Source organism: Rissa tridactyla, chromosome 2 (assembly GCF_028500815.1).
Source record: "Rissa tridactyla isolate bRisTri1 chromosome 2, bRisTri1.patW.cur.20221130, whole genome shotgun sequence".
NCBI lineage: Eukaryota > Metazoa > Chordata > Aves > Charadriiformes > Laridae > Rissa > Rissa tridactyla.
In genome coordinates this window covers 111,307,268-111,327,746 of record NC_071467.1, presented here as the reverse complement: position 1 = coordinate 111,327,746, position 20,479 = coordinate 111,307,268, and the positions used below count along the sequence as shown (strand labels likewise).

At 40.4% G+C, this 20,479-nt stretch overlaps 1 protein-coding gene across 3 annotated transcripts in view; it reads right to left on the bottom strand.

Annotated features, from left to right (window-relative positions):
- Positions 1 to 20,479, bottom strand: part of GLI3 (GLI family zinc finger 3) — a 213,880-nt gene that overhangs the window by 50,732 nt on the left and 142,669 nt on the right. For all 3 annotated transcript variants that reach the window (XM_054191551.1, XM_054191550.1, XM_054191552.1), the window contains exons 6-7: positions 17,880 to 18,026; positions 9,631 to 9,832 (exon numbers count right to left, since the gene is read on the bottom strand). In XM_054191551.1, coding sequence (XP_054047526.1) covers positions 9,631 to 9,832; positions 17,880 to 18,026 — 349 coding nt within the window. The remainder of the gene's footprint in view (positions 1 to 9,630; positions 9,833 to 17,879; positions 18,027 to 20,479) is intronic.

The window sequence follows — 20,479 nt, the reverse complement described above, 5'->3', positions numbered from 1 at the left end:
GTTTAGAAATGTTGTTAAGGGGCAAACAAGGACCTTCCCCATTTTACAAAAGCACCCAGCTACTCTTCAGGAAAGCACCCCTAGTAACTCTTAGATACATCTGAAGACGAACTGACTTCAGCATGTTCTTAAGTGCTGTCCTAAAACCTAGGCCCTACAGACATTGCAATCTTAACTGAATTAAGTCATAATACAAGTAATAAGTAAGTTAACGGTGATCAAATACAGCTTTTCACGTGCTCAGATGCTCTTTTCTGATAGAGAGTAATGTGAGAAACAGCTTCCTTAATCCCATGGTAAACGGACGTGTAGGAGACCCTGTCCAAAATGTGGGATGTATGTAAGGGTGACCGGGAGTTGAGCCATGGGTGCTGAGGGGATCTGCATAAGCTGACTTCATACACAGAAGATTATGTACATATTTTGATGGAACTACGTATAGGTGTAATACACAGCCAGGAACACTGCATAGTCAGATGTGGAAAGCTGTAGACGCAGTCAGCAGGACAGACTTGTAGTCTGACCCAAGCAAAGATGTAGAAGAGAGAAAGCCAATGAGCTCTCCTTGGACAGAACCTGGAAGAGAGAATCAGCCAGGAACACCACGTAAGAAAACTCTCTCCCGTTGTTTGAGTTGGCAGAAACGGGAATTCATGTATGTTCTTTGTAAACAAATAGGAGTGAATAAAAAGAAGTTTCCAACTCTGTCATCTACTTCTCCTCCTGCTGGAAGCAACCTGCAAGAGTGACTGTTGACAAATTGCTCAGGTCACAGGAGTGACAATGCACTCAGCAACCTCACAGTCCTGAACAGATTTGTGAAATTCTTACTGCTTCAGGTATCTGAGACGCGAAATGAAAATCAAACGGCATTACAGGAAGGGAGACTTTAAAAATGCACTCCTGTTTGGAGCATTCTACCCAGAACATATGTAACATTTTTAGTAATACGAAAGAAGAGTTTTGCTTTAAATCCTGTTCTTTTCCCTCTACTTTCTAACTGACAACACTGAGCTTTCAGTACACAATGCAGACAAGTCATCAGTTGCTTTTACGGCTTGTCACTTAAGTACAGGGGAAAACAGTGAAACTGTGACTATGAAACCAGACGTGTGGTGTGATCTCAAAGGCAGGTATGAGACTTGAAATCCTTTGATATAATTTTTCAAAACTGACTAGGTCTCACGAATATCCCTCTGCATTCGTAATGTTGACACGTTTCATTAAAAATCACTAACTTGGAGACAAGTCATCTAACTGAATTTGTAAAGAGACGTATCTGCATCTAATAAAGTACAGCATATATTATACTACTTTTTTCAGTTTTCATCAGATAATAGTCTTGATTTTACAATTGCATTTAACTCATATGCATCATTGCCTCTTTTTTCACTTTTCCATTACCAGTTTAAAATTAACAGGGTCTGTGGTTTGTACTTTCTCTTCAGCTTACCATGTTATCTATTCTGTTTTATCTGCTAGGCTAGGTGAAATTTTTCTTCATGAATACATTGCCATATGCCGGAGCAAAATGGAATAGTTTCACTGAGAGCAACAGAGCCACACTGATTAACATTATATGCTCAGACAGCATTGACAGCTTTGTCCTTCTCCCTGGGATATTCCTGTGCAGGAATCCCTAGTATCCCAACTGGACTTGGTATTAGTAGTACCTTGCGTAATTCATCTGTGTTCCCTCTATGCATGCTTATGACACTTCTGGCAAACATAATTTGGAATTAAATTCAGAGCTAAGCATTTTTCGGTTTCTAAGACTGGTATCATTAATTACATGGCAAGTGCTAATTAATACTTGCTTTTAGGGTCTGAAAACGAAGTAATAAAGTACTAAACTCCATCACACTTCTCTTAGCTCCAGAACTTTCCTGGAATTAATAATGCTCCGGCTCCAATGACTTTAAAGTCTTCGAGTAACGCTGAACCAGTCTGGAGCAAGTTGCTTCAAATTGACTTTTAATTACAGGATCTGTGACATACACATTTACAGGCATACATACATAATCACACTTGTACATATGCATATCCATACATGTAAATGCGCATGCAACATGTGCCTGTATAGTCTATGTTCTTTATGTTGCTTGACTTCTTAAATTATACACTCTCTTAGGGCAGCAATCTTGCTACTCGTGTGCATTTGTGGTGAAAAACACCTACTACTTTCCACGGCAAGATGCAGGTGATCTCCAAAACAATCTCTGAATATCACCATCCTATAATTCATATGAGCTTTCTATAGGAGGCTAGCTGCAGAATTACATTTCAACAGAGGCTGAATTAGATGCAACTTTGTGTAATACTGATGAACTCCATTTTTATTCACTTTGTAGCACTTCTCTGCCATTCACACTTCTTGAAAGAGGGTATAAAATGAAGCTATTATGGCATGATAGAGCATTATATTCCCTTCTTTAGATTAACCATACACAGTAGAAGACCACAGAGAATAAAGCCCTGTGCTGCACAGACGTGATGTGTCTAGTTATAATAGGATCTGTCTCAGTGGGGTTTCACCTGGTCTGAATTTGACCCAGTCTGAACTGCAACTAAGCCTTCGTTTGCAACATATTACATGCAATTAACTGGAGACCTTTCAATGCAAGAAAAGCTTTCACTCAAAGTCAGCTTTGCATCTTACTTAGGGAGATCCCAATAAGAGTGATAATAAAAGAGCGAAGCACCTGTATTGCTCACTTAATTAACACACTTTTTATCCTGCACGTCCTGTCATAAAGAGCTTCTTGCAAAACATTGACGAATATATTGTGTTCTACCTGTTTTACTCTGAACATGACCTTTGTAGAGATTTATTTCATTAAACAGCATTTGATTGTGTCCTTTTACACAGACTTAATTACATCAATATACAAACTTAAAACTTCTAAACAAAAATCAAAGGTAAGAATTAAGCAGTTGGTTTTTACTAAAAGTCAGATACAAATTCTTAGATGGGGTCTTGTCTCTTTTAGTGCAATTGTCAGCAATCTGGGCATGGAGTCGAGCAACGAAAAAATGAAATATGATGAAATTATTTCGAGCAGCATGGTGAAGAGCTAAGAGGTTACCTTCAGAGCTAAGTATGCCAGATGAATAAGCAATACTGATAGCAAGATGTGCATCGATACTGAAGGAGAGTCTGAACTACTCGTACACTGGTTCTAAATTAGCTGAGCAAACTCACAAGAAGCACTTGCTTGTCTCAATACAGAATTCAATGGAGGAATGGAAATTTGATCAAGGTGAAGCTATGGCAAAAGCATGTTAAGACAAATGGAATGGGAAACAGAACACACAAAATCATGGTACATTTGAATTGCTGGTCCTCTTCTGGAATAGTATTGCAAGTAGTAGAGGGGGGCTGTTTCAGACAGTATCAGCAGAAATGATAACGCAAGAACTCTCCTAAAAAGCAGACTGAAAACAACCATTTGCCTCAAAAAGAAGATGGATAAGAGGAGACATAATAAGAATATATAAAATATTGAATAAAGAAGGAAGGCTGAGAACATGAGGGCTCCCTGTCTTATAACTATGAGATATTCTGTTAAATTCAAAAACTGGGTAATTTAAACCTGATAAAAGGACACTCTTTGCTTTTTTTATACAGTGCATAATTAGACTGTTGGGCTGTCTGCTGGAGATGCTTTCACTTTTCTGTGTGATAACCTCATACTTTCATTTGTATACCTTAACTCTGTTTTTTTTTTTCTCTTCTTTTCTCTCCGTGTTTGCCAAGAAAAACTGGAGAAATTAATACATGTCCACTTGCCTCTAGATATAAAGCAGTTCAGAGGAGGGCACCAATTATACAACAAACGCTCTACGCAAGGAGCTTATATGAGATGAGGAAATCATTGAGAATCCAATACCTGCTTGCAGAAACACAGACTCTTGTCTTCTTCGCTGATACTAATCTACTGCTGCCTAAGCCCACCCAACAAACCTATCTTTTTCTAGCCCTCTTTGTGAAAGTAGCCTCACCACCATTCCCTGGTGCTCAGCTTCAGATCAGCCCAGAGCAAACTGATGTGAGCCAGAACAACCAGGATCTGACTGTAATTAACCACACGATGTTAATTGCTCCTTCCTGTTCTGATGACATCAGGGAAGCAGGGGCAGAGCCTGGGGGAAAAAAAAAGGGCTGCTGTGCTTTCTCAGTTTCTTTTAAACCTTGGAGGAGATCCCAAAGGGCTCACATGAAACTGAATTTTAAGACGTTATGAGATGGCTAAGTTGTATTCACAGTTACATCTGCCTAGACCCAAAGAAAGTCTCTTGTAGTAGGTGGAACTACTCCTGATTTAAACACCTTGTAGCTGATGGGGAATTCGGCTCATTTTCTGAAAAACTACTTTGTAAATTTGGTATTGTAGGGCTGGTAAAGGACAAGAAAAATACAGAGGTTCTGAATTTCAGATCATATGGAAAAGGAAGTCCCAACCTCCTGTGTTTATTAAAGACCAGCTAATCTTTTGTAAAGGTTTTGAATCGGTACTCTTAATATCATGGGAAGTGATTACCCCCTTCTATACTCACTCTAGGCCATGCTGCCTCTCAAAAAGAAGTGCTAGTGAAGTGCAAAGTCTAATAATTGTCACAGGTAGCAGATATAACATAAGTACATCCTGACAAAAGATTAATAGCAGGGGTGCTGCACTGCAGGACTGAGGCAGGTAACCAAATGAGTAAATGTCAAATGAAGGATTATCCTCATTTGATGCTATTTTATACGCCTCCTTTCTGCATAATCTCTCCCAGCTGAGACCTAAACCAGGTGTTTTCAAATGCACAAAGTAGAAGCTCTACCTGGTGTGCTAAAGATCCACTATTAGCTGTCAGCAGGAGCGACATCTTCTTTTCAAGTACTCAGCCAGTAGTCAGGATACAGCATTACGCTGCCAACTGACAATGACAAAGCGCCCGCCGAGTCAAGCCCTATCTGGATTGTGCTAAACTATTATTATTTATTATTCAAACTGCAGTAGTGCCCATGTCAGGGTCCAGAGCCCTTCTGCGCTCAGCTCTGTAAAAAGACAGCCCAAAACGTGGCTCCTTTCATTTGATTTCATCCTCAACATCCTACAGTGCTTATATAGAGAGTCATATGCTGAAAAGCCGTGTAAAGCACAGGATGTAATCTTTTATCCAGAGGATGTACTTTTTTTAGCCAATGCAAAGACCAGTCAGATCCTGGAGACGCTTCCTTAACACAAGTAGCACCTCTGCAAAAATAGGCTGAGAGAGCATTGAGCCTGCAAAATCAAACGCGCTACAACTAAAGCTCCCATACCCTCATGTGCTCACTCATCAGCCTTTAATTACATGACCACACACCCCTTTTCACCCTGCAGGATTCATACCTCATTCAGTGCACAAGATGCACAACAGTCTTCAGTGAGAGACTCTCCAGTATTTTTCTTCTCCTTGCCCAGAGTATTGCCCATGGGTCTTCCTTCCATTCTATTTCAACCTTCGGTGAATACATAATTACTGATACCCTCCTGAGCTTCTCTACTGTGCTCATCACTGTACATTCTAAGTGCTTCACAAAACATTAATGCTTTCAACCTCCCTCTGAGGTGAAGGGGAAGGACTCTTGTTTTGCACAGGCATGTGAATCAAAGAAAGACTAAGGTAAAAAGTGCCACTCATTGTGGTTGCCCAATTTTAGACACCGAGACCTGATCTCCCGTGTTAGTGAACATGACGCAGCACATGAAATGTTCAAAACAGCTGTCCATAGCTTCAAACCATGGCTGTGAGCAATTTGGTTCCTCTAGAGAATTAGAGTGTTAGGGCGGGCCTCCAGAAGAGAAGTTGTATGAGGCTAGTGGTCACTTCTGACTAGTTCCGTTTGCCCAGCATCAGGCTGGGATTGTGTTGACAGAGTAGGGTCAAGGTTCCAGGCAGCAAACAACCAGGTAAGAGGCTCCTTCCTCTTTCAAGGCTGCCTAGGAGAGGTGAGGTAGCGTCCCGTGGCTCTGACTGATTGAGAGGATGTTCAGTCTGTGCACTGAAGCAGGTAGGGGCCCTGTGAAAAAATACTGTGCAACCCTGAAATTAAAGATGGTATCAAAGCACAATCACAAGGGGGCAGTACCTTCATTCTCCTTAATGACCGGTTTCTGCATGCTTTTTTTTGCAGCTTTTTCTCTCTTCTTGAGAAATCCTACAGAATTATGGAATCATTTAGCTTGGAAAAGACCTTTAAGATCACCAAGTCCAACCATAAATCTAACACTGCCAAGTCCACCGCTAAACCATGTCCCTAAGCACCATATCTACAGGTCTTGTAAATATCTCCAGGGATAGTAGCTCAACCACTTCCCTGGGCAGCCTGTTCCAATGCTTGACAACCTTTTCAGTGAAGAAATTTTTCCAAATATCCAATCTAAACCTCCCCTGGCGCAACTTGAGGCCATTTCCTCTTGTCCTATCGCCTGTTGCTTAGAAGAGACCGACCATCACCTCACTACACCCTCCTTTCAGGTAGTTGTAGAGAGTGATAAGGTCTTCCCTCAGCCTCCTTTTCTCTGGACTAAACAACCTCGGTTCCCTCAGATGCTCCTCTTCAGACTTTTGTTCTAGACCCTTCACCATGTTGTGTTACATAAAAGCATTTTGTCCCAGCTTGCTTGACCTGTACAGCTCCTGGTCTGACTCCTGTCTCCTCTGAAGACTGCTTTCTTTTTCACGCTCAGGGAAGGCAGACAGCTTAGCCTCCACAAGCTTCCTAAGAAGGTACCAGATTAACCAGAGCTGCAGCTGCAGGGAAAGGTCCTCCTTCCTCTCTGTGGGCCCTGGACTGGAACATGCTGAATTGCTCAGTCTATTTAACACATGCCAATAGAAACCTCTTAAGAGCTTATCATTTGCCTGAATGGGACAACTTCTCAAGAACAGCAAAAATGTTATCTATAGCATTTAGGCAACATCCCTGGCAAATTTTAGCTTCTCAGTGAAAAGGCAGCAAGAGGTCTTTTAGTTTGCACAGGAAAGTCTCTTCTTCCCTAACTTCATTCTGATAAATTAGTAACTTTGCTGATGCTTTTTGGAAATACACAGCATTAGATAGGTATCTGCCATGAAAAATGCTGCCAAGTGTAAAAGTGATTGGAAACAAGATCTAAAAGTAGAAGGCTTGTGTAATGTTAAGTATAGTTAATGCTACTGATGTTGCCTAAAATACAAATCCTTCTTGTCTCACAATTCCATGTAGTGGCCTGCTGAACTGTACCATTTTTCTTGCAGCAACTCCTATGAGATTTGCCTGCAAGTTTCCAGAAGCTGGGATTTTACACCAGGAAAAGTTTTTTCTACACTTTGATCACTGTCACAGTCAGGATACCAAGTGGGATGAATCTACAGTTTGATTCAGTACAGCAGTTTTTGTGCTGGAAGCATTATTTACAAGACAGTGAGTTGCAATAAATTAAGTTTTACAGATAGTCTTGTTGCTATGTAGTCTTGGAATTTATTAAAGCAATGAAGTGTGGTTTGGGTTTAATACCTTACGTTACTGTTTATTTTGGTGTAACTCTTTTATAGACAGGTGGGAGAAGTTAAAAGGCATCAACAGAGCCGAGTTGCAAAGCTGGAAAAAGAGCTAGCTCCCTTCCTTTCCCTCCTTTCCACTGTCAAGAATGGAAATTTACATTTCCAACTTTTCATGTTGAGCAGGCATACTCTTATCAAAATGAAGAAAAACAAAATTATTCAAAATGGTGTGAAAATTTGGATTACGCATTCCTTGGAAAGTATGACCAGGAAGTGCTGAAAGCTTTGGTCGACCACAGGCTCAGTCCCACAAGCCTTGCTTTCTTCAGTGACACCAGTTCACAAGACTCACTGTTCTACTCCTTGGCATCCTTACTCAGTCTCTGCTCATAACTCACTCCAGTTCCACAACCGTCTTCAACAAAACTATTCATCTGACTCCGGCTTTGCGGGGATGGCGCTTATGTTTGTGATTCTATGTGTCAAAAACATATACCAACCATTTCCAGCTGTGGAGGAAGAGTAAAAGGAGGGAAGGCTTACTCCACTGGAGAGCCTACCCCAGCTTTCATGCACTGTTTGGTTTACCAAAGTAACAAGCAAGGGAAAAGGAGGTTAGTAATTGAAGTGCCATCCCATCTTAACAACAGTGGGGATAGTACACCTCTACACAGTACATGTATTTAACAGCTGTGGTCCAAAACTGCTGCCAGCTATTGACATAAATCATATTCCACATTATGGAGCTTCGTAATTGGGACAGTGGTTACATAGATTGCAGAGTTGTATTGCAGAGCTATGATATCATACCTGTGAAATACTATACAGCTATTCAAGTACACCAGAGCTATGAAGCACGACTATTTAAGAGAAGTGCTTAAAAAAACCCAACAGCACTTACGCTAATATCAAATATTTACAGTGCTGTCACTTTCAAAGTTTGGCAGGCTCATGGTTTCTAACACACCAGTTGCATGTCTCGTTTTCTCCAAAAGTGCAAATCCCCATAGCCAGTTTTTGAAGTTGTAAGTGTGTCATTTTTGTTGGTGAGGCATGTTTGAGCCTTGCCAAAAGTGGGTCTTTTAGATCTCAAGAAATTGCCATGGGGACTTGCTCCTTTGCCTCATTGCAAATTGAAGGTGGAGGCTGCTTTTAAGCCAGGGACCAGCAGCATTCCTTGTTTGAGTCCATAAATGCAAATCCAGTATTTTCTGAAACTTTGGAGAGGTGGGGGATTTTTTTCAGAACAACAAAGGAGCTTTTCTCAGTTAACATATAGCAATGTCACAAACACAAGAACGTTCTGCAGTTGCACCTCCATTTTTTCCGCCGCTTCTCGTCATTTTCTTCCACTCCCCTTTTTTGATATTCTTGCTTTTGTTCCCTCTCCCTGTGCCCTGTTTGCATCCCTTTCCTGTACAACTTCTGCCCACCTCTTTCCCTGCTACTTCTGCTCTTCTGCCTGCAGAATGACTGTTTTTGGCTGTTTTATTGTGCATGCAAGTGAAGCAGACACGTGAAAATCACAGCATTTCTGATGATACTGGATGATAACAGTACTTCCTTGGTACAAAAAAAAGAGACAATTTAGCCACAGAAAGTCTAATCTTTCAATATATGAACTAAAATATGAAAAAAAAAACCCTTGGAGATGAATACCAAGAAGTTCCAGCCAAACATTTTACCTGAACAGTACCACACATCTGTGCTTTACTCTTTGATAATTATAATGGAGGAACATTTCACTGTCCATTATATCTATGGCCAGAAGAACCCAAGTGACTTAAGTCACAAACTATCCTAGAGCTGCTTCTCTGAAAACAGATTCCTGAGCACACATACACACACCGATACTGCCGTACAGATAAGAGTATTACCTGCACCGGACAATAATATGCCAAAAAGTCCCTTGTGGTTACCTTTCTGAGCAAGAAAAAAGGTAACCTGCACTTTAAATTAAGCTCCAGTGCACACACATTATAGAAACTGCAAAATACACATATTCACAAAACAAAACAGTTATTAAAGATTGAGTATACATTCACATTTGCATGTGTGTGTATGACCCATAAATGAGAATATACAATACAAGGTAGAAAATGTTATTCTTACCTTATTGCACTTGCAGATAAGTGGCCATAAGAACCACTGGCTGAGGAACTGCTACGAGAATTATTGAGAATTGTGACCAAGGAATTTGGAGATGTCCGTATCATGGTCTGAAGGTCAAAGCTGTGATCAGATAGGGGGGATATGGACAACGTACGCTTTCGGCTTGGTCTAGCTGACAATCTTGGACTCGGAAACCTGGCGCCTGTTATGTAAACACAAATAATTATCCACCAGGGTACTTAATTGCATTTATTTGTTATCAGTGATGGGTAGAGGGAGTTGCAAGACACCAACACGCTGTGACAAGCCCACTCGCTCCACTTGTGATCTACTGGCTACGATTGAGGAAAATTAGGAAGAAAAATCCATCTTTCTGTGGCTTACCTCAGGGGAGCTCTGTTTATTAATGTGCAAGCAAAATGATAAATTGCTAAACAAAAGGAAAAGACTTTTATGAGTTATCCCTCTCATTTCTGGTGATTTATGAATCTGATGGCTTCTTAGACATTCACATCATTAATTCAACCATGAGCAATGAGACAGCGGTTCAGGTCTGGTCTACCAGCAAACCCAAACCCGCATCACTTTTTAATACATACAGCCAAAGCTAAACTTGTAAAATACAGTGTAGAAATGAAGAGGCAGCTTTTCCTTTGTTGACTGTAATTCTGCCTGGTTGGTACTTGATGCAAAACTAAAAACCAGGACTGAAAAAAACACTACAAAAGCCAGCTCTATCAGTAGTAGTCAAATTGACATTCACAGTATTAGACTGAGAAACAGTCGGCTTTATTTGAATTTGTCCAGGATCCCATGATATTCCTGTGTTGGGGTGTACAGGGGCCTAAAATTGCCAAATTTCTTTAAACATACAGATTAAGCTTTTCAAAGCAGCAAAGAGAAGGCAATCATACAGATACCATTTAAATAAATGCATATTACATTTCTAAATTTTCTGTACTGCTCTGAAAATCTCTACCTCTTCTGGTCTATTTTACCATGTCATCCCAGCTCTCTGCAGTCCTGACGGATGATATATCACCTTAAATTTCTTCCCTTTATTTAATTGTTTTTGATCTTGGTTGAGACCAAGAAGGAGAGAATTACCTTCCCCACTGCGTACTAAACTATTTCCTTTAACAGTACTGCCACTTCTACCTTTTTAATCCCCTTAACCTGTAGTAAAGGACTGAGTCCTAAAAATCCTGACAGCCAGGGTCACGCAGGTCTTGGGTTTGATGCCTACTTTACAACTACTTCTCCCAGAGTCCCTGACTCTGCAACTTGCTAACAATTCACAGTTGGCCACAAGCCTCCATTATAGGTCTGCCTTTCCTAATTCTTCCTCATGTCTTGGTGCCCAGGACCATTTTTCAGCAGGGTATTTAAACTTACATGCATAACGTTAACCAGGAGAAGAACCCAGCTGACTCCAATTAGACTCACCTCAAAGACAGAGCTGGATTAGGATCTGCCATTATATTTTCCTTACACACCTGAGTGGGTTTGCCCTTCTTTCTGTGTGTGCTATCCAAGATTTTCATCTGGTATTAAAAGCTGCCATTTTATTGCTGCTATGACTGTGTGATCAGATCTCCATCTATAGTCCTCCTAATCTGTGCTTAGATTTGCCTCAAGGAGCCAACATGGGTGTCAATTCTCTTTGGCATTTGGCTAAGACAGAGTTTTTCCCCTCTGTGCTCTGTCTCCACAATAGGCATTAGCCCATACTGCTTCAGTCTATCAATGAATATTCATGCTCTTGATTCATCATTTAGAACTCACGTATAGCCATTTATTCCTAAAAGCTACTACACGTTATTTTATGTAATCTGTTTTATCTCCTTTTTATGAGCTTGCTATTGTACTGTGTCTGCTTGATATTTTATTAGTGCTGTGCTTCGTGTCTTTCAAAGGCGGAGATCTTGTATTTGTGCTAAAATAAAAACCAACAATGATCAGCAGCTCTAAGAAGCCGCAACATATTTAATAAGGAAATACAAGATAGATGTAATGGCAAAACAGAAATAGTAATACTTTACACTCACATCTTCCAACCACAACTCTCCTCTGCTGACTGTTCAGCCAGCATGAATGAGAACAACACCTCTGAAGTCAGTAGTGGTAACTGCCTCAGCTGAGGATACAATTCAAGTGCTTTATAGGTGAATAAATTCTGCTATTGTGATTTTACAAGGGGATAGCTAAGTACAGCTGTTCCTGGTTAAACAGCAAGTGAAAGGGACAAGGAAGACCTTCTACACATTGGCTGACCAGTGAAGTGAGATGTTACTCAAGCACTGCTACCACAGTATCATATGTTCCTACGAGGCATCCTAATGGTGTGCTATATATGACAGCAACAGTTTGCAGTCATGTGAGCATAATTATGAACCCCCTGTTTTCCTCAAACTGATGGGCACAGACCTCATAGTGCCAGCAAGACAGCAGCAGAGATGCAAAGGGACAAGCACCACAAGGACAAGCACAGCTCCCTCTCTTTTGGTAAGCAAGTCCTAGTTAAATGACTGTATTTATATCTAAGAGTCATGGTGTGCTACTGATAGCTATGTATGAACAGTTTCAAATGTGATTTCCAGGAGAAACACTATTAAAAAATTACTTCTTATGGATCTGAAGTCCAGTTTTGAATCCATACAACTACAAAGGGATTGCCAATTATTCGATAAATTCATTACAAGCCTGCAAAACATAGACTGATGGCTACTGATGCTTACTAGAGAGGGGGTGCATAGGTCTGACCAAAAATGTGGAGCAGTTATTAATACTAGCACCTGGGCATCTCTCCTTTGAAGCTAGACTGCACAATAAAAGCAGGAGATGACAGTTGTGTTTTGCGGCTTCAGTGATCAGACACCATTTATTTTCCATGCCACCACTGCCCAAGCGGACTCGTCGGTACCCCAGCCTGCATCTCAGAGAGGACTGAACAAGCATTACCAACAACTGTTCAAAGCTCTTACGATCTTGGAGAGAAGCACGGTCACCCTCGACAGATCACATAGGAGGGCAATTTATACTCCCTGCGGTACCCTACAGATTCAAAACCTGCAATGACTTCCCTCCTCCTAGGCCTTCCTGGACTGAGCCCATCTCCTTTACTCTTTGTCTAAGTCATGCTATGACTCTTGTAAAAGGTGCCTGTCCATCCACCGGTCATTAAACCTCCCCCTTGTGTGCCAGCTGCTGCCAGGGCATCCCTGTCCCTGCTCTGCAGGGGATGCACCAGATCTGTGGCCAGTGATGGAGAAAGATGCTCTTTCCAGCTGCGAGGGCCAGAGTCCAGGCTCCAGCCACACCATGCAGCAATCTCGGGCTTCCTCTTCTCCTCCAGGCAGCGCCTGTTTCAGGCTCCACCTAGATCTGGGAATTCAGCAGTCCTCCATCTACCTGCAATGGGAACAACCTCCTAAGGGCCAACAGCCTCCTGCAAAAAGGGAATGTTTCTGCTTCACAGCGGGAGCCAACGGCTGAGGCCAGGCAAGAGCTCTACAAAGTCTGAACACAGGAGAGGGGGATTCACTTCAAGGGAGGCCACAACTTTCAAAACTGAAAATACAATTAAATGGAATTACTGTTTTTTCAGATCTTCGTGGTTTAATTAGGTTTCACATGCCTAAAAAGTCTTAAGCATGAGCTGACTACTCATTACACTGCAGGACATTTGCTAAACCATTCATTTAGCATAACATCAGTCTTAGTATGTTTCTATAAAAAGGAATAGGTCACAATTTGTCAGTGCCTCTGAATACTAAACCAAACACTTTCAGCCTTGCCCAGGCATTTATTTTAAAAACAAACACTTCAATATTTACCCAGCAATCTGAGATGTTCATCTGCTCATGGTATTCTCCCACTGAAGCATTACATTCCCTACTCAATAATACTTTAAAACCAAAAAAATGCAGGAGCACTGACTCACTAAAAATCCATTTACCTCTGTGCAAGTGGTGAAAAAAGGCCATCAGCTTTGGTAAAGCGTGCAAATGGAAGATGACAGTGAAGATTTGTTTAGGAATGTCACCTTTTTGTGGTAGAAGTTACAGTAATAAAAAGTCAGTAGTTGGTAGTAAAGACTTGAGTGTGCCGACAAAAAATCCAGGTGTCAGAAGAAAAGATCTTATTCCTGGGGTGGAGATCAATTCTAAAATAACAGATATCTATCTCCATCATAAATTTCAAAAATGGAATATGCCATCCAGCAAATTTGCCCATGAATTTGATTTCTGAGTTGAAGTTTTTAGCATTGCTTAATCATTTATAAGGCAATCTTCAGACATGTATCATTTATTCCATCCCTTTAAATCAAACTTCATCAAACCTTTTTTATTCCATCCCTTTAAATCAAACTTCTTTGAATCTGTCTCAGGTACTAATTTCTGTTGAAGGCTGTGAACGTCAGAAGTTTGATTATTTTTTTTTCACATTAAAGCTCTCTTTCTTTCTTTCTTTTTCTTCTGGTTTCTGCTCACAGATTTGTAAACTTTGTTTTCACTTCATCAAAGTTTGTCATAAATTTTGTCTTAGTTTTCAAAATGGTAAATCTGTCATCAGTGTGAGAAGAAAAGGAATGGTTTTGCTACTCCACCCTCATTCTCCAAATGTGCCTTAAAATCAGAAATCAAACCCAGTCCAAAGCATCTTACACTGGCTTAACTCTTCAGGCTGGCCGAATTCTTTACGTCAGTTGGGTTGCTATCAGTCTCTCTAACGCCAAAAGGGGTAGGTCAATGCTGAACACCTTTGAAAAAGAAAAACCTCTCATTCTGACTGAACATAGGCAAAAGTTAGTCAGAGTGAGGATATCAATACTCTCAGGGTGAATCTAGAAACCCCAGGGAATATGCTTGCCTTCCACTGAACACCATTTAAAAGCAGCATGAAACATATTCGCCAAGTGAAAATGCAGGTATCAGCCGAAAAGGCTGTGATTTTTGGAATTTTTTAAGCGCTTAAAAGACAGTTTTGGCATACAGTATCTTTACAGCCACAACAAGGAATTTCAGTTGTTGCTACTGTGGTGCTCTCAATACCTTCCCCATCTACTCCCTTCCTAGTTACTTTGATGTTAAACTCAAAGGTAGCACATCTGACCCTTTGAGATCAAGAAGAAGACAGGAAGATTTGGTCAGGGATTCTAGTCACCACAACTCTAGAAAAGCTTTAAAAAGCAGTGAAGAAAATTCTGGCCCACTTTTCATGCCACACAGGACAGCATGAGAAAAAACGACAATCAAGCATACAAAATCTTGGCCTTATTCTTCCACAATATATTAGACAGTTCATGGACAGTGAAGTTCAGAGCTTCAAGAAATCTATCGCTCTTTAGGCAAGATTTAACTTTCTGATTAACGCTTCTCCCACTCACATTATCTCCATTTTGAAATCAGTTTTCCAGGAACACAGAGCCCAAAACTGCACAACCTGTGTATGACATGCTTTTGTGCCCAGTGCGTGCTGGTGTTGGAATTATTATTTGTACTACAGGAGAGGGTAGAGATGCCAAATTACTGTGCTAGATGCTCTATAAACGCACAATTAGGAGACAGACTTGCTTCACAACAGAAGAACAATGTCTTGCTCGTATCTATTTGGTTGTTGTGTGGCATAAATGAGCAGCAGCCTTTGAGTGAGTTGAGCCAACTTGCTCAGAATTTGATAGCAGATAATGAGGGAAACTACCAGTCTCTTCTGTTTCCTTTGACAAGACTGGGCAAAGGCAAAAGAGTACTTTTAAGATCACCATACAAATCCTTAAGAAGAAAGATCCAAACAAATGGTATTGCTTTGCATTGATCACTGTACTTTGTTATTAAATGCAAACACGGGCATTCTTATTGTTTTTTTTAAAAAAAGTCTTAATACCAGCTTCCTGCTAATTGTTTTGTTCTCGTTTCTAATCTAAAATTCTGACAAAGAAGAAAGGGGTTTTCTTTAGCATGATGAATGATAGGACATTCAGATTCCTACTTAATGACAATTAATTTACTGTATACCCATGCAAGTTAAGATAGTTTTAATTAGTTTTTACAAAGTAAAAGGGTAACTTCATACTCTATTTAGATAAAAGCAGCTATTGCCTGACTAAACACATTCTCATCAAATACAGAAGGTGAGCTGAATGACCTTACTGGGATTCACTCTTATTTTAATTCTCTATTTACTGTTTAAAAATAACCCATTTGCATAATAGTGCTACACATTTTTTGTCTTTAACTCTGAAATAATCCCTAATTGAAAAGTTGCTGCTATAATGAATCTCAAATGTGTGATCTTAATTTTTAAAAACAAACACAAAACAAATTAAAGAGCACATTTCAAACATATCGTAGCTAAACCTGGTGACAGCAAATATCCTTATTAGAGATAGTGTTTAGGTACTTTTTATGAATGGTCTGAGGTTATGGGCAAAGGTCAAAATGTTTTCTCTTAAGTAAGAAGTGATAACATTCTTCGAATGCAAAAGCTGTAATTCTATGTAGATCATAGCATACACGATCTTTACTAACACATGAAGGTCCTTTGTGCAAATGCCATTATTTGTATGAGTACTGCAATGTTTTCCGGGTTTTTTTAAGTTGGCATACATCTAGGTACCTATCTTCCTATAGACTGAACAGACCCATTCAATCAAGTCTGCATCCAAATGGTACTGCTACCTACATGCATTCAGAAACTCTCTCCAAATAGGAACCAAAACCACTGAAAGTATAAAACAGGCCTGCTCGTTGCAGGGGAGCTGAACTAGATGAATTTATAGGTCCCCTCCAATCCAAACTATTCCATGATTCTATGATCCCTTTACTTCAATGAAGTCATGTCCGTTCACACAAGCTGGGGATTTGTCCTTGCAACTGGAACACAGCAGCAGATTTACATTACCTAAACCACGCATAACAGACTTTCCATTCTGCAAAATATTATTAATATGCATCAAATGCATTAGCAGTGTACCTCACCTCTCCTCTCAAAATCCAAATCAGGAAGTATCATATTCTTACGCTTTCAAGCACTAAAGCCTGCACATTAATTTCTGGTTTAAGTCCAGACTACTTGTGTGGGTTTATTATGTTTCTGAAGTGAGTTCAAGGTATGTTACATTACTGTGAAATCACTATGCACGCTACCAGTGCAGTGAGACTGATAACAGGAACTGAATTTAAAAACCCTCACTATCAAGGTAACACAATGAAAACAGTTTTCCTGCCCAGTTCGACAACTGTCTTGCCTGATACTTGTAAAAATTGTTGGTCAGTCAACTACTTCACACTCCCAGGCATGTGCTCTGCAGGAGTAGCTATCTATATTCCCATGCATTCCAGAAGTGAACCTCCCAACTCCCACACTCCTTGAGATCAGCAGCTATGGCATGAAGCCAGCAGCAGGGAAGAAGAAACTGCATGCTAACAAAGATTTTTAAAAGCTGTGGGGCAACAAGGTGGTCTAATGCTATTGTATTGCTCTGTACTACCAAGCAACAGTCAACAGTCACCACCTTTTCTTGTCACCCCTTTTTATTTCCCTTGCTGGAAGGAACCGAGAACATCCCAAAAAGCATTTAAGCATCTCATGACTATGGGGGAATACTCTGCATAATCCCTTCTGGGCGATCAAAAGCAGCAGTAGTGAGCAGCTTGGAAAGGGGTGCTCTCTTTTCCTCCCTTAGATTAGAGGTATGAAAGATGCTGAAGTGGGTAAAGAAGGCTCTTAATATTAGGGAAAACTAAGTCAGGATCCTTGAGAATTCAGCAAACTGCTTCACTTTAGAAGTGGTCTCGAATTCTACCAATCTATGATACACAACTTGTAAGCACGGCTACCACTCTAAAAAGGAGGGCAGCATGCTCTCCTAATGGAAAAACAGATGTAAACCTTTTATTAACAAAGAGCTCATCAGGGAAATACTCACCCTAACGATGAAAGTGAGTTACTGATTGTGAATAGAAAAGAACATTTTCAAAAGCACTCAAGCCCTGCTGGAAATAAAATTTATAACCTGTTTTCAGGAGCAGTCCAGTTCCTCTCCCCACTTACTTTCAAAGTTTACTTTCAGACTTGACGTAACCCTTGTACATTTGGCAATCAATGCTTTCGCCCTCCAGCCTCATGAGGAGGCTTATGGTGACTTCCACTTCTCTATCTGCATGGACGCCTTTTGGGTCAGACCAGGAAAAACCCATGTAGTTCCCTTTATAGGACTGTCTGTATTTCTAGTAAATGTCACTTACTATCCATGGCATGAAGATACTCCATATGAAGAGCACCGGCTCCTGCAGTGGCAGCTGAAGGAATGATGTCTGCGTATGGGCTGCGCTGGCCTGCCAACAGAGCCATCTGATGATAATATTCAGCTGGACTGACGCCAGCATGTGGAGCTAAAAAACACAACATAAAAAGCACCGTTGATGACATAAGATAAACGAGAAGGAAAGTTTTATCACATTGCTGGTTTCTCTGGCTATTAAAACAGCTTGTTTATTTTTTAATGTAATGCAACCTCTGCAGTATGCCACCACCGGTCAATATATTTCAACCAATGATACTGCAAAGACACCATTCAAAAAACTGCAAGGCATAAAATATTAATGAGCTCAGTGATCTCATACTTTTATATTTATTATTAAGTGACTCAAAAAGTGACAGGCTGACAGCAATGGAAACTAGTATGATTTACTTAGTGACATAAAAAAGCAGGAAAACCTTCCTAGAGCTTTATTCCCATTTACCTCATTCCTGGCCCAAAGGACTCCATCTCTAAGGTAACAACGTGGCTGAACTTCCATAAGCATTCAAGTTTCTGGAGTCTCTGCTTAGAGGACCAGAAGATTTTCACTCACAGTGGCAGTTTGTGTATAAATTTAGGAGTAAACAAAGACAAAGCATGTTTTCAGGACAAATACTCTGCCCCCTATACAACACAGGGACAGCTTTTTGGGAAGACAGACTGAAGCCAGTGAATGTGGCCATCCCATGCTTCAAAGTTCATATGCAAGAGTACTTGACACACGAGACTGGTTGCAAAGTCAATCTACATCCTCCAGTGAGATTATGAGTGATGCAGTCCTCTGATAATGACTTATATTAGCCTTTCTCTCCTGTAAAAATAATACACGAGCCTTCTGTTCCCCTGCAATTGTCAAGCATGCCACCAACTAATGGAAAACTCTGGACAAACACAAAATTCCACGTAATTTTAATATTATCTCATCTCAGCAGGCTTCAGATGCTACAATAAGTTGAGGGTCGTTTCATGGGCTTGTGTGAGAAGTACTCATAAAGTAAGCTGAGCTCCATCTCCTTGATCCTGACTCTGACTTGCTATGTGACCTGAGCAGCCGTCCTCTCTGCTCTCTACTTGTCCCACTTGCAAAACAGTTAAAATTTCCTTACACTCTGCTCACCATAAGATGGCACGTAAGTTTGCATAAAACACTTCAAGTTCCTTAGGTTAATAGGCTACACCCCAACAGATTACTTTTATATTCTTTCACATTACTTAATGAGATCGTTCTTTCATCCCAGCAACTGAATCTTGAACGGAAACAAAATTTTAAGCTGAAATTGTCTGAATTACCAACTTAACCTTACATACACAGTATTACTACAAGGATAATTTATGTTTGCATTAGAGAATCGGATCCTAAATGCAAACCTTAGAAGCAGAGAATCAACATTTACACTAAAAGGAGGTAAACACAGCACTGGAGTTTAGAGAAAAGTTTATTCAGCAACAGATTTCTAAAGTGCTTTTTTTCTAAAGTTTATTTTTACCAAATAAAATGGAAGAATGTGCTTTTGATGTTATAATGTTAAATACAACGATTTTCAGGAAAGGTTCAGAAAAATAAAAGTACATCAAACAGGAAGGGGAATGGCATAAAAAATGAGCTGAGGTAAATTAAAGGCTGCTGGTATTTTTTCCAAATTACAAATTGATTCCTCAATTACACATAATCTACTTCAGCCACCACCACTTTCTCTGAAATGGCAAGAAAAATATTCAGACCAAATTTTAAGAGGACTAACTCACACTGAATCACTGATTTTAACAGTTTTACAGTAGTAGGGAACCATCATATCTTTCCAGACACACTTAAAATACTTCCTGAGCTTTCTGACATAAGTGTCTGGGTTAACTAACAATAACATTGGCTGCAAACTTTAAAATGAACTGCTGCAGAAAACATAGTGAGCACATAATTGCATTACTAAATGTTCCATATGCTGAGAAATGCTCTGGTGCTCTTTAAAGATCATTCCTTACTACCTTCTTCAAACATAAAAAATTAGCCTACTAAATGATGTATTGCATGAAGGGTAAATGAAGGGTAAACGAGTAAGCCAGCAGCCCTGAATTTTCTCTTTATTTATTCTTGGGTAGCTTCAGCTTTGCCCCTGCTTTTTTGCCAAGGGGAGGCATTTGCTTCTGCATTGTGGGCACTGCTGAGCTCCGTTTGAGCACTCTGCTCCACACACACCGACGACTCAGTCCTTACCCCTGCCCCGAACACTGTGTTACCCGGCGCAGTCCTCAGCCACCCCTGGCCCACCAATTCTGCTGGGTCAGGTGAAGTGACAAGACAGAAGACACTCTACCATTACGGCTGCTGTGGCAGTCATTAATTACAGCTGGCAAGACTTGTAGTGAATATGAAACTACTCTTCGTTATGTTCCAGATTGTTTTGGCTCCCGGCCATCCCCAGATCTGTGAGTCGACTGACTGAGCCCAATAGTACACTGACCTAATTATCTAACTGGCCTAAAGCAATTAGGGTAGCAAGAGAAATCTCACTATGACTTATAGAAGAACAATAATTTCTTCCAAGT